Raw genomic sequence first — 12,645 nt, 5'->3', positions numbered from 1 at the left:
TTTAAGGCCAAACTTTTCAGATTTTAATGAGTATCTACATCAACGGGAAACACGGTTGTGATTCAATTTCTAATTCAGATCTGGGGTAGAAACTTGAGGTTCAACATTTCTCACGAACTCCCAGGTGAGGTCACTGAGCCCTATGGTATCAATCCATGGATTTGGATCTGGGAACAGGAAGGTTTTAAAGGAGATACTACCTCATTCTTCTTCATTAAATAAAAACCCATTATGTAAAATATACACAATCAAGAAAGACTAAAATAATAAAAACAAATTTATTAACAAAATGTTTACAACACAAACAGTTCAATTACTGTTTGCTTTTAAAAATTTCACTTCTACATAACATCCATATTATATAAAACATCTAGAAGTGTAAATATACAAGAATCCCACCTGTGTGTAACCTGCGGTCCATTTGTGCTATCTCCCATCTGTAAGAGAAATCTAAATCATTATTTAAATTAAGTATTTACATATTTTTGTGTTGTCATTTGTAATTGCAAAACCACCACTAAATGGTTCACAAGAATGGAATAATGCTAGAAACACAAACTTGCAAAAAAAAAAGTGCATTTCAGGCAACCTTAGCTGTTGGCTTTTTTTAGACAGGTATCCATAGTCCATACGGACTTTTCTTCTTATCTATTTTTGGGTATCCTGAAGAATTCTCTTCAGCAATAGCTTTAGCTGATTTCTGAAGCATAGGCTTTGCTACAGAATTCTGAAAGAAAACAAATTCTTAAGTCAGCTTCCCAAACACATATATTATATATTTAAAATATCACATTAAATAAAAGACACCAACCAAATGCAAAGCCATGGACCTCACTTGCAACTTGATTCCATCAAACTGTTAAGCCAAGACACTAGTAGGGGAAATCAGATACGTGCAAAGCATACTGCAATAGGGAGATATTAAGATAGTTTTGAAATTTTATTAAGCCTTTAGCTGATTATTCTAATCATAGGATATTCTGAGATTTTAAAATATTACAACAATCAAAAAGGACAAAGGGAACAGTTAAAAGGGGAAAACGCTGAAACTGAGAATGTGCATATTAGAGTAGGAACCTATTGGTCACTTGTGAGGACCACACACAAAAAAAAGTATTAAAAATTCTATTTAGTGGCTTAGTAGCCCTCATATGTTCTTGCCTGGAGAATCCCAGGGATGGGGGAGCCTGGTGGGCTGCCGTCTACGGGGTCACACAGATTCGGACACGACTGAAGCAACTTAGCAGCCGCAGCAGTGACAGAAATACATTCCAAGTCTAGTTTTTGAGTGATCAATGCTTAGATATACTTACGTTAGAGCTAAAAGTGATGCTTTTTTGCTGATAAGACTTTTCATTGGCATTTTTTGTTCCATCTTCTGTTAACGTGTCTGATAGCTAGACAGGTAAAAGAAAGTAAATTTGAGAAGTGATACCCTTGTAGGTATAAAAAGCTGTCCAATTGTATTATAAATTTACTTGTAGAGACATAAATCAAGTTTGATCTAACCAATCAACATCCTAAAATAACAGTACTTTTGTTAAGTTTTTCCCATAAAATTGATTCAATGATTTAAGACACCTTTCTCCATAAAGCAGTACTGTTATGTATCCCTCTGATCTAAATTCAAGTAACTATGAAAATAAAATCATACCAAAATATACCTAGTTGCAAAAGAACTAAGGCATTTGCCCATCCAGTTGGGTACCTAATCACCTGAAAAATCAACTCAACTCTTATTTGTCCACCACTAATGCTTAGGCAAACCCACATCTGAGTCTGCATGATAGGAGATAACCCATTGTTCTTATGTTAACTGAGTGTATCAATTCCTCATTATTGTAAACTTTTAAAGCTATGCATTTTATGCTGCACATTTCTGGAGAATTATAATAAACTTATCTGCAAATGAAGCAGGCCTCTTCTTCTGTAATCTCTCAAAACATCTGGAATATATTGCATATATTATGAAAGGGACATCTGTATCAGATGCCCCGCCATTACAAAGTACACTTTCATTTAAAAATTGTCTTTAGTATCTTATCCAAATGGTGCTTGTCCCAAATTCTAGCATGCATCGGAATCTACCAACAAAAAACTAAGCTTTCAAGTGTCAACATAGACTTCAAATTAGTTTAACCTCTGATGCTTTTGCGCATGTATCAATTACCAACAGACTTTCTTCATCAATGTCTGGAGACCACATTCATGATTTCTATAAGACAGAAATAAAGCAGATAAACTATACTGTATGTTGAGTACAGAATCTGTGGGAACATAACCCTGCAAATGAGAATTACAGATACTCTATAAAAAACTAGCTAGAAAAACTTGGTAACTACAAAGACATCAAAGTGCCAGCTACAATTACGGAAGTAATCAGGATTATGGCAATTGAAAATAAAGGTCATTAGTCTCCCACTTTCATGGGAAAGACCCTATCTAATATTATCAGGTCTGTTATTTAAATTATATTAGCTAGCCATTCCAAGAAACAGTCTAGGGTAAATGAAATAAAAATGGATAATCAGCTCTTTCTGGTAGTAGTCTTCTGAAGAGCTTCTTTATTTTAATATTAAGTTTAAGTTTAGAGATGAACTTTGAGATTATTTTTAAAATAAACAAAATACTTACCTCAGACTTTGCACCATTAGTCAGTACAGCTGTTTCCTGGTTTCTTTCTTTAGATACAGGAACACTTCTGAGACTAGCTGGCAAGTCAAAGTTGGCTGTTCCTAATGCTTTTGCTGCATTGGCTTTGGCTATTTCTAACAGCTCCATTCGATCTACAAAAAGAAACACAAAATGTTCGTTTATCCGGTATCATTTCTCCAAAAAAAACTCAAAATCAAAGTGTTCTTACACTAGTAACATAAAGATATTTAAACAGTATCTCCACGTATAAAATATATTTCTATTTATGGAAAGAGAATTCTACCTCTTTTGTTTAGAAAAGTAAGCTTCCCTCAATAATCAAAGGAAAGGAAAGGTGAAGTCGCTCAGTCGTGTCTGACTCTTTGCGACCCCATGGACTGTAGCCTACCAGGCTCCTCTGTCCATGGGATTTTCCAGGCAATAGTACTGGAGTGGATTGCCATTTCCTTCTCCAGGGGATCTTCCCGACCCAGGGATCGAACCCAGGTCTCCCTCATTATAGACAGACGCTTTACCGTCTGAGCCACCAATAATCAAAGCTTGGTCAATAAATCAGTAGCATTTTGAGAGCTGGTCCACCCAGAACTGCCCTCCACCGAGCCATTTAACGCACGGTGTTAAGCCCTAGGGGGAAAGAAAGCGATCCATTTTAAAACTGGGTGCCAACCGTACCGGAGTCTTAACTATTAACCCGCTGGGGTCCTTCCTCTTTCCCCGAAGGCCTCTCCAAAGACTCACCTTTCTCGCTCAAGCGAAAGGGGGTTGGGCTCCGCGACCTGCTCCGGGATCGCCCCCTCCAGCTTCTGCGCTCCTCGGGGTAGACGGTGCGGCCGAAGCCGTAGTAGCGGCGGCCTCGCGCGATGGCGTAGGCACTCCGGTAATACAAGCGGCCGCGGGAGCGGCTGCGGGACCGGTAGGACCTCCGAGTGGAGCCGGAGTGCCTCTCCCGGTACCGGCGGCTGCGGGAACGCGAGTGGCTCCGCGAGTAAGAGCGCGAGTAGCGCCGGTACCTCCTCTGGTGGCGCCTTCGGGAGCGAGACCTGGAGCGGCTCCTCCGCCCGGGCGGGCTGCGGCTCCGGGACCACGACCGGCTCGAGACGCTGGAACGGGACGGAGAGCGGCTCCCGGAGGCCGACGACGGCTGGCTGCATGAGCCCGACCGCGAGGACGAGGGCGAGGCCTTGGGCGGCGAACCCGACCACAGGTCGTTCACGTAACTGGACATCTCGGCCGGCAGCTAACTCTTCTACGAGTATCCCTTGCCAGAAACTCAGTTCCTAAAAACAAACGAGAAAAGAAAAAAAGGTTAAGTTCCGGAAGTGAGTTGCAAGGGCGGCCCCAGGTCGAGGAGAAAATTAACCTCCTGGCCTCTAGGCAGTGGCGCCGCCTGCGGCCGGCCTTCCCGCCCGGCCACCCTCCATCCCCCACCCGCGGGGCTCACACAGGCCCGGGAACACACACGTCTTGAGGTACTGACGGGGGCACCCTGTCACCAGAAGACCCACCACAGGCCGTCGATGCCTCACTCAATGAGAGAAAGGCCCAACGCACGCCTTCCTGGAGAAGCTAAGGACGAAGAGGTTGTCACTGTTCTTCCCCAAACGATTACCGAAACCCTCCAGATCAGACGTCCCGACAAGATTTGAACAGGGCGACGGCAGACGCGTCTAAAATACCAGGAGCTGGCGCTCGGCGCGTGCGCAGAGACGTTGCGTGGTGGGCGTGGCTCTTCTCGTCCAACTGGCGCTCTCCTCTCTGCCCGCCCAGCCCCACCCTCCGCCTCGCCCATTGGCCTCTGGGATGCGCATGCACGGGCACGCCTTCGCGCCATCCGGATATCAGCCGCTGGTTGTTTGGGTTTTCCGCTGTACGTGGGGCAAAATGAGGCAGCATCGTGCGGGATACACTAGTCGCTGGGGCTTGATGCCCGGCCGTTGACTGGGGCGTGGTCTCCTTTTCTGGGAAGCTGCAGGCTCGGGCTGTGCCTCCCGGGACCCTTATTGGCCACTTCCTCCTGACCCGTGTCCGGAAGGTGGGCCGCCCTCCTGAGACGTCACGGAAAGCGTGTCATTGCATGCATTGTCTTAGTAAATGTGTCTTGGCTAGAAAAAGTAAGAAAGGTAAAAACAGACTGCAGAGATACCCATAGCTGACCTTTAATTTACTGAAGGTTCAGAATGACGTCTGAGATTATTCCAGTTATAATTTTGGTGCTAGGGATTAAACACTGATGACTTTTATTTCCAAGAATGTATAAGTAGGATACATTTTAGACATCAGTTTAGTCGCTCAGTCGTGTCCGACTCTGCGACCCCATGGACTGCAGCATGCCAGACCTCCCTGTCCATCACCAACTCCTGAAGTTCATTCAAACTCATGTCCATTGAGTCGGTAATGCCATCCAGCCATCTCATCTTCTGTCCTCTTCTCCTCCCACCTTCAATCTTCACCAACATCGGGGTTTTTTCCAGTGAGTCACTTCTTCACATCAGGTGGCCAGAGTATTGGAGCTTCAGCTTCAGCATCAGTCCTTCGATGAATATTCAGGACTGATCTCCTTTAGGATGCACTGGTTGGATCTCCTTGCAGTCCAAGGAACTCTTAAGAGTCTTCCCCAACACCACACTTCAAAAGCATCAATTCTTTGGCTCTCAGCTTTCGTTACAGTCCAACTCTCACATCTGTACATGACTACTGGAAAAACCATAGCTTTGACTAGATGAACCTTTGTTGGCAAAGGAATGTCTCTGCTTTTTAACATGCTATCTAGGTTGGTCATAGCTGTCCTTCCAAGGAATAAGCATCTTTTAATTTCATGGCTGCAATCACCATCTGCAGTGATTTTGGAGCCCCAAAAAATAAAGTCTGACACTGTTTCCAGTGTTTCCCCTCTATTTGCCATGAAGTGATGGGACCAGATGCCATGATCTTAGTTTTCTGAATGTTGAGCTTTAAGCCAACTTTTTCACTATCCTCTTTCACTTTCATAAGGAGGCTCTTTAGTTCTTCTTCACTTTCTGCCATAAGGGTGGTGTCATTTGCATATCTGAGGTTATTGATATTTCTCCCAGCAATCTTGATTCCAGCTTGAGCTTCATCCAGTCCAGCATTTCTCATGATGTACTCTGCATAGAAGTTAAATAAGCAGGGTGACAATATACAGCCTTGATGTACTCCTTTCCTGATTTGGAACCAGTCTGTTGTTCCATGTCCAGTTCTAACTGTTGCTTCCTGACCTGCATACAGATTTCTCATGAGGCAGGTCAGGTGGTCTGGTATTCCCATCTCTTTCAGAATTTTCCACAGTTGATTGTGATCCACACAGTCAAAGGCTTTGGCATAGTCAATAAAGCAGAAATAGATGTTTTTCTGGAACTCTCTTGCTTTTTTGATGATCCAGCAGATGTTGGCCATTTGACGTCTGGTTCCTCTGCCTTTTCTAAAACCAGCTTGAACATCTTGAAGTTCTTGGTTCACATTTTGTTGAAGCCTGGCTTGGAGAATTTTGAGCATTACTTTACTAGCGTGTGAGATGAGTGCAAGGAGATCCAACCAGTCCATTCTAAAAGAGATCAGTCCTGGGTATTCTTTGGAAGGAATGATGCTAAAGCTGAAACTCCAGTACTTTGGCCACCTCATGCAAAGAGTTGACTCATTGGAAAAGACTCTGATGCTGGGAGGGGTTGGTGGCAGGAGGAGAAGGGGATGACAGAGGATGAGATGGCTGGATGGCATCACCGACTCGATGGACATGAGTTTGAGTGAACTCCAGGAGTTGGTGATGGACAGGGAGGCTGGCGTGCTGCAATTCATGGGGTCGCAAAGAGTCGGACATGACTGAGTGACTGAACTGACTGACTGACTGACTGAGATGAGTGCAATTGTGCGGTAGTTTGAGCATTCTTTGAAATTGGATTTCTTTGGTATGGAATGAAAACTGACCTTTTCCAGTCCTGTGGCCACTGCTGAGTTTTCCAAATTTGTTGGCATATTGAGTGCAGCAGACTGACCCAGACTTCCCTGTGAGTGTCCAGGAGTCTCCTGTGGAGGCGTGGGTCGGTGGTGGCCTCCTGCAGGGCTGGGGGCACTGAGTGTAGCAGTACATGCATGGGATGTTTTGAAGGAGGTCACCTTTATCTTCATTACCTCCACCATAGTTTGGCCCCAGGTAAATAGCAGGGAGGGAACACAGCTCTACTCATCAGTGGAAAATTGGATTAAAGATTTACTAAGCATGGCCCCGCCCATCAGAACAAGACCCAGGTTCCCCATCATTTAGTCTCTCCCATCAGGAAGCTTCCATAAGCCTCTTATCCTTCTCCATCAGAGGGCAGACAGACTGAAAACCACAATCACAGAAAGCTAACCAGTCTAATCACATGGAACACAGCTTGTCTAACTCAATGAAACTATGAGCCATGCAGTGCAGGGCCACCCAAGATGGGCGGGTCATGGTGGAGATGTCTGACAGAATGTGGTCCACTGGAGAAGGGAATGGCAAACCACTTCAGTATTCTTACCTTGAGAACCCCATGAAAAGGCAAAAAAGATAGGACACTGAAAGATTACCCCCCAGGTCTGTAGGTGCCCAATATGCTACTGGAGATCAGTGGAGAAATAACTCCAGAAAGAATGAAGAGATGGAGCCAAAGCAAAAACAACACCCAGTTGTGGATGTGACTGGTGATGGAAGCAAGGTCTGATGCTAAAGACTAATACTGCAAAGGAACCTGGAATGTTAGGTCCATGAATCAAGGCAAATTGGAAGTGGTCAAACAGGAGATGGCAAGAGTGAACATCAACATTTTAGGAATCAGCGAACTAAAATGAACTGGAATAGGTGAATTTAACTCAGATGACCATTTTAGACATATTAATTGTTAATAATAAGGATTTCCCTGTAGCTCAAGTGGTAAGGAAGCTGCCTGTGATGCAGGAGAACAGGGTTCAATCCCTGGGTCAGGAAGATCCTCTGGAGAAGGCAATGGCAATCCATTCCAGTATTTTTGCCTGGAGAATTCCATGGACAGGGAAGCCTGGTGGTCTACAGTTCATTGGGTCACAGAGTCAGACACGACTGAGTGACTGTCTCACACACACATGCACACACACACACATTGTTAATAAGCATGACAGTTGCCTTAAAATAAGTTTTCATCCAATGAATTTACCACTTCTGTAAGGAGGAGTATTAATTAGCTGCTTTGCAAGTCAAGGGTGAGATTTTTACAAAGGCCACTGTTTTTGGAGGGAAGATGCAAAATCACATCCTGCATTATATAGGGTAGCCCAATCTAATCAGAGGAGAGACTCAAAGCAAGAGAAAAATTCCACCCTTCATTGCTGCTTCTGAAATGTTATGGAATATCTGCAAGGACTCAGAGAGGTCTGTGGGAACTAAGGATGGTTCCCTGCTGGCAGCACCAAGGAACTAGAGCTCTTTGTCCTACAATCTCAGAACCGAATTCCTTCAATACCTAACTGAGCAAGATGTTGGGGATTTGCCCCTAGGTCTCCTGAAAGAATGCACTGGCAGCCCTGTTGACACCTTGACTTTAGACCAGCGACCCATCTCACAGAACTGTTAATAAATTGGGGTTGGCACCCCACTCCAGTACTCTTGCCTGGAAAAATCCCACAGACGGAGGAGCCTGATAGGCTTCAGTCCATGGGGTCGCTAAGAGTTGGACACAACTGAGCGACTTTACTTTCACTTTTCACTTTCATGCATTGGAGAAGGAAATGGCAATCCACTCCAGTGTTCTGGCCTGGAGAATCCCAGGGACAGGGGAGCCTGGTGGGCTACAGTCTATGGGGTCGCACAGAGTTGGACACGACTGAAGCGACTTAGCAGCAGCAGCAGCAGCAAGACACTATTAAGACTTTATTTTCTTGGGCTGCAAAAATCACTTCAGATGGTGACAGCAGCCATGAAATTAAAAGACGCTTGCTCCTTGGAAGAAAAACTGTGATTGCCTAAATAGCATATTAAAAAGCAGACATTACTTTGCCAACAAAGATCCATCCAGTCAAAGCTATGGTTTTTCCAGTAGTCATGTATGGATGTGAGAGTTGGACCATAATGAAGTCTGAGCACTGAAGAATTGATATTTTGAACTGTGGTGTTGGAGAAGACTCTTGACCAGAGTTCCTTGGACTGCAAGGAGATCAAACTAGTCCATCCTAAAGGAAATCAGTCCTGAATATTCATTGGAAGGACTGATGCTGAAGCTCCAATCCTTTGGCCACCTGATGCAAAGAGCCAACTCATTAGAAAAGACCCTGTTGCTGGGAAAGAATGAAGGCAGGAGGAGAAGAGGAAAACAGAGGCTGAGACGGTTGGATGGCATTGCTGACTCAGTGGAATGAGTTTGAGCAAGGTCCAGGAGATGGTGAAGGATAGGGAAGCCTGGCATGCTGCAGTCCATAGGGTCGCAAAGAGTAGGGCACGACTGAGCGATTGAACAACAACACCAAGAAGACACTAAGTTTGTGGCTATTTGTTACTGAAGTAGTAGAAAGCTAATACACTCACTAAAGTTTTATAGCGTTTATCCATACGCATCTTACACTTGCCTTGCTAGGTGTATTCTAAGATATTTTGATGATATTTGTGGATCCTGAATAGGATCCTTTTTGTTAAGTGTTTTTGTTTTATGTGTTTGAAAGGTACACAACATCTAGCTGAGTTAGGTGAATAACACCTAGGGCAGTTTTTATACCCAACATTTAAGATTGTTTTCATTTAATAGGTAAATTCAACCTATTTACATTTATCAGAATAACTGCATTATCGACCTTATCTCTTCCATTGGAGCCCATTGTTTATTTTACTTTGCCTTTTTCACTTTTTCCTATTTTATTTTGCCAACCTGATCAAGTCTGTCTTCCTCACACTGATTGTGATGCTCACATTGTGGAGGTTCTGCAATATTTCATCATACCATTAATGACTTACTAGTTAAATCATTAATCATTAATTTTCATTTAATAGAAAAAGATAACTATCTTTTTCTCCCTATAAAGATATATAAACCCCATTTCTCCTTCCACAAATATTTACAGAATGTTCATTATATTAGATACTATTGGATATGTTAAGAAAAATTAAGTACCGAAATTAAATTTTTTCATTAATTTTAATACAGCTGATTTTGTAACAAGAAATGAAATCCAAAAATCTATAATGTAAAAGCTAATAATACATTTCCTATAAGTATCAGTTCAGTTCATTTACTCAGTCGTGTCCGACTCTTTGCGACCCCATGAATGGCAGAACGCCAGGCCTCCCTGTCCATCACCAACTCCCGGAGTTCACTCAAACTCATGTCCATCGAGTCGGTAATGCCATCCAGCCATCTCATCCTCTGTCATCCCCTTCTCCTCCTGCCCCCAATCCCTCCTAGCGTCGGAGTTTTTTCCAATGAGTCAACTCTTCGCATGAGGTGGCCAAAGTACTGGAGTTTCAGCTTCAGCATCTTTCTTTCCAAAGAACACCCAGGACTGATCTCCTTTAGAATGGACTGGTTGGATCTCTTTGCAGTCCAAGGGACTCTCAAGAGTCTTCTCCAACACCACAATTCAAAAGCATCAATTCTTTGGCACTCAGCTTTCTTCACAGTCCAACTCTCACATCCATACATGACTACTGGAAAAACCATAGCCTTGCCTAGACGGACCTTTGTTGGCAAAGTAATGTCTTTACTTTTTAATATGTTATCTAGAGTAACCATAACTTTCCTTCCAAGGAGTGTCTTTTAATTTCATGGCTTCAATCACAATCTGCAGTGATTTTTGGACCCCCTCAAAAAAATCATGGCACTTTCTGCCATAAGGGTGGTGTCATCTGCATATCTGAGGTTATTGAGATTTCTCCCGGCAATCTTGATTCCAGCTTGTGCTTCCTCCAGCCCAGCATTTCTCATGATGTACTCTGCATAGAAGTTAAATAAGCAGGGTGACAATATACAGCCTTGACGTACTCCTTTTCCTATTTGGAACCACTCTGTTGTTCCATGTCCAGTTCTAACTGTTGCTTCCTGACCTGCATATAGGTTTCTCAGGAGGCAGGTCAGGTGGTCTGGTATTCCCATCTCTTTCAGAATTTTCCACAGTTGATTGTGATCCACACAGTCAAAGGCTTTGGCATAGTCAATAAAGCAGAAATAGATGTTTTTCTGGAACTGTCTTGCTTTTTCCATGATCCAGCGGATGTTGGCCATTTGATCTCTGGTTCCTCTGCCTTTTCTAAAACCAGCTTGAACATCTGGAAGTTCACTGTTCATGTATTGCTGAAGCCTGGCTTGGAGAATTTTGAGCATTACTTTACTAGCATGTGAGATGAGTGCAATTGTGCGGTAGTTTGAGCATTCTTTGGCATTGCGTTTCTTTGGGATTGGAATGAAAACTGACCTTTTCCAGTCCTGTGGCCACTGCTGAGTTTTCCAAATTTGCTGGCATATTGAGTGCAGCACTTTCACAGCATCATCTTTCAGGATTTGGAATAGCTCAACTGGAATTCCATCACCTCCACTAGCTTTCTTTGTTTGTAGTGATGCTTTCTAAGGTCCACTTGACTTCACATTCCAGGATGTCTGGCTCTAGGTCAGTGATCACACCATCATGATTATCTGATTCATGAAGATCTTTTTTGTACAGTTCTTCTGTATATTCTTGCCACCTCTTCTTAAAATCTTCTGCTTCTGTTAGATCCATACCATTTCTGTCCTTTATCGAGCCCATCTTTGCATGAAGTGTTCCCTTGGTGTCTCTAATTTTCTTGAGGAGATCGCTAGTCCTTCCCGTTCTGTTGTTTTCCTCTATTTCTTTGCACTGATCGCTGAGGAAGGCTTTCTTATCGCTCCTTGCTATTCTTTGGAACTCTGCGTTCAGATGCTTATATCTTTGGAATCCTATGAAAGAGGGCCGCAGTCTTTTCCCCATAACTAAGAAAAAATGTTAACATATTCAAACTCTCTCAAATACAATATGCTATTTTTTGTGACTATGGTCTCTTTCTAAACAAACTGATTTGAAATTTGCTTTTATAATCAGTATCCTTTAAGATAAACCATATAGATGTAATTTATTTCTAATCAGCTATCTAGTATTCCACAGGCTAGAAGGGCCAGAAATTAATCTATGCCTTATTCATGGACATTCATGTTGTATCCAGTTTTTCCACCACTAAAAACTATGTCTTGGACCCAAAGTCAGATTCCAAAAATGTCAGAGCAGTTGCAGAGCAGAGCTTCTCCACTGGATCCTAATACATGGTTTCAGGGTCAACAGAGCCAGGATACAACCTGGAGTAGCTGATTGCAATGAAAACCCAGCACTAGTCAAAGAATTACTTCCGAAACACCTGAGGTAGTAGCTCAGCGGGTAAGCTTAGCTCTCTCAAACAGAGACAGGATAAGATGAGCTTGCAACTATGGAGCTCATCTAGAGGGTGAGAGTTGTGAAGAGGGAAATGGAGCTCTGAGTAATCCTGACACAGAAGACATACTCATTTATCTTAGAGATGAGTTGAGATGAGACATCCCTGTTATTAGAGCTGCTTTAGAACCATTAGCTATAGTCAAGGCAGTTAACACAAAGATCAATAAACTCCAGTCTGATGTGACATCCCTGTCTTCCAGGATCTCCCAAAGAAGTCCTGCCATTGGTTCCTACATTACCCCAGGTGAGCTCGCCCTTAATTGCCTGTGATTACTGAGCCACATATAACTAGGCTGTTATTCCTACTATTCCTCCCGATGACTGTTTTTTGAATTGGCAATTCTGGCATGAAAATACCGGGCTTCAATGCTATTTAGGAGACACCCCTTGATGTAGCAATTTAACACTTCCGTATCCTGCCGTGAGAATGTTACCTGCAGTATCACCGTGGAAGCTGACCACCGTGGCCCCATTGCAGCCACCATTAAGAGGTGTTAAGAAGTCTCCTGTACATGTTATTTGGCTTTTGGGTTAGGGCCAGGGAAAGCA

At 43.3% G+C, this 12,645-nt stretch overlaps 1 protein-coding gene across 6 annotated transcripts; it reads right to left on the bottom strand.

Annotated features, from left to right (window-relative positions):
- Positions 1 to 264: 264 nt before the first annotated feature.
- On the bottom strand, positions 265 to 4,501 carry RSRP1 (arginine and serine rich protein 1). 6 transcript variants are annotated; one of them, XR_011562983.1, is made up of 6 exons: positions 4,265 to 4,501; positions 3,394 to 3,932; positions 2,635 to 2,786; positions 2,171 to 2,215; positions 1,314 to 1,946; positions 265 to 727 (listed from the first exon to the last, which is right to left on the bottom strand). XR_011562983.1 is itself a non-coding variant. In XM_019981124.2 (5 exons), exons 2-5 carry the CDS (start codon positions 3,878 to 3,880, stop codon positions 608 to 610), a joined length of 843 nt encoding a protein of 280 aa, XP_019836683.2. In that variant the 5' UTR covers positions 3,881 to 3,932; positions 4,265 to 4,375; the 3' UTR covers positions 265 to 607. The 6 variants fall into 6 exon arrangements, 2 of the variants coding, with proteins under 2 accessions (XP_019836683.2, XP_019836674.2); XR_011562985.1 differs by having other exon boundaries at positions 1,314 to 1,397; XR_011562981.1 differs by having other exon boundaries at positions 1,314 to 2,215.
- Between the last annotated feature and the right edge of the window lie 8,144 nt (positions 4,502 to 12,645).

This window comes from Bos indicus, chromosome 2 (genome assembly GCF_029378745.1).
Source record: "Bos indicus isolate NIAB-ARS_2022 breed Sahiwal x Tharparkar chromosome 2, NIAB-ARS_B.indTharparkar_mat_pri_1.0, whole genome shotgun sequence".
NCBI classification, from domain to species: domain Eukaryota; kingdom Metazoa; phylum Chordata; class Mammalia; order Artiodactyla; family Bovidae; genus Bos; species Bos indicus.
This window is presented reverse-complemented; position numbering and strand designations above follow the sequence as displayed.

Bases quoted from the DNA above. Each gene is read 5' to 3' on its own strand.
- RSRP1 (XM_019981124.2), bottom strand. From the start codon at position 3,880: ATGTCCAGTTACGTGAACGACCTGTGGTCGGGTTCGCCGCCCAAGGCC. The intron at 1,398-2,634 runs GTAAGTATTTTG...TTACCTGTCTAG, and splicing joins CTAATGGTGCAAAGTCTGAG to CTATCAGACACGTTAACAGA. The intron at 728-1,313 runs GTAAGTATATCT...GTTTTCTTTCAG, and splicing joins GCATCACTTTTAGCTCTAAC to AATTCTGTAGCAAAGCCTAT.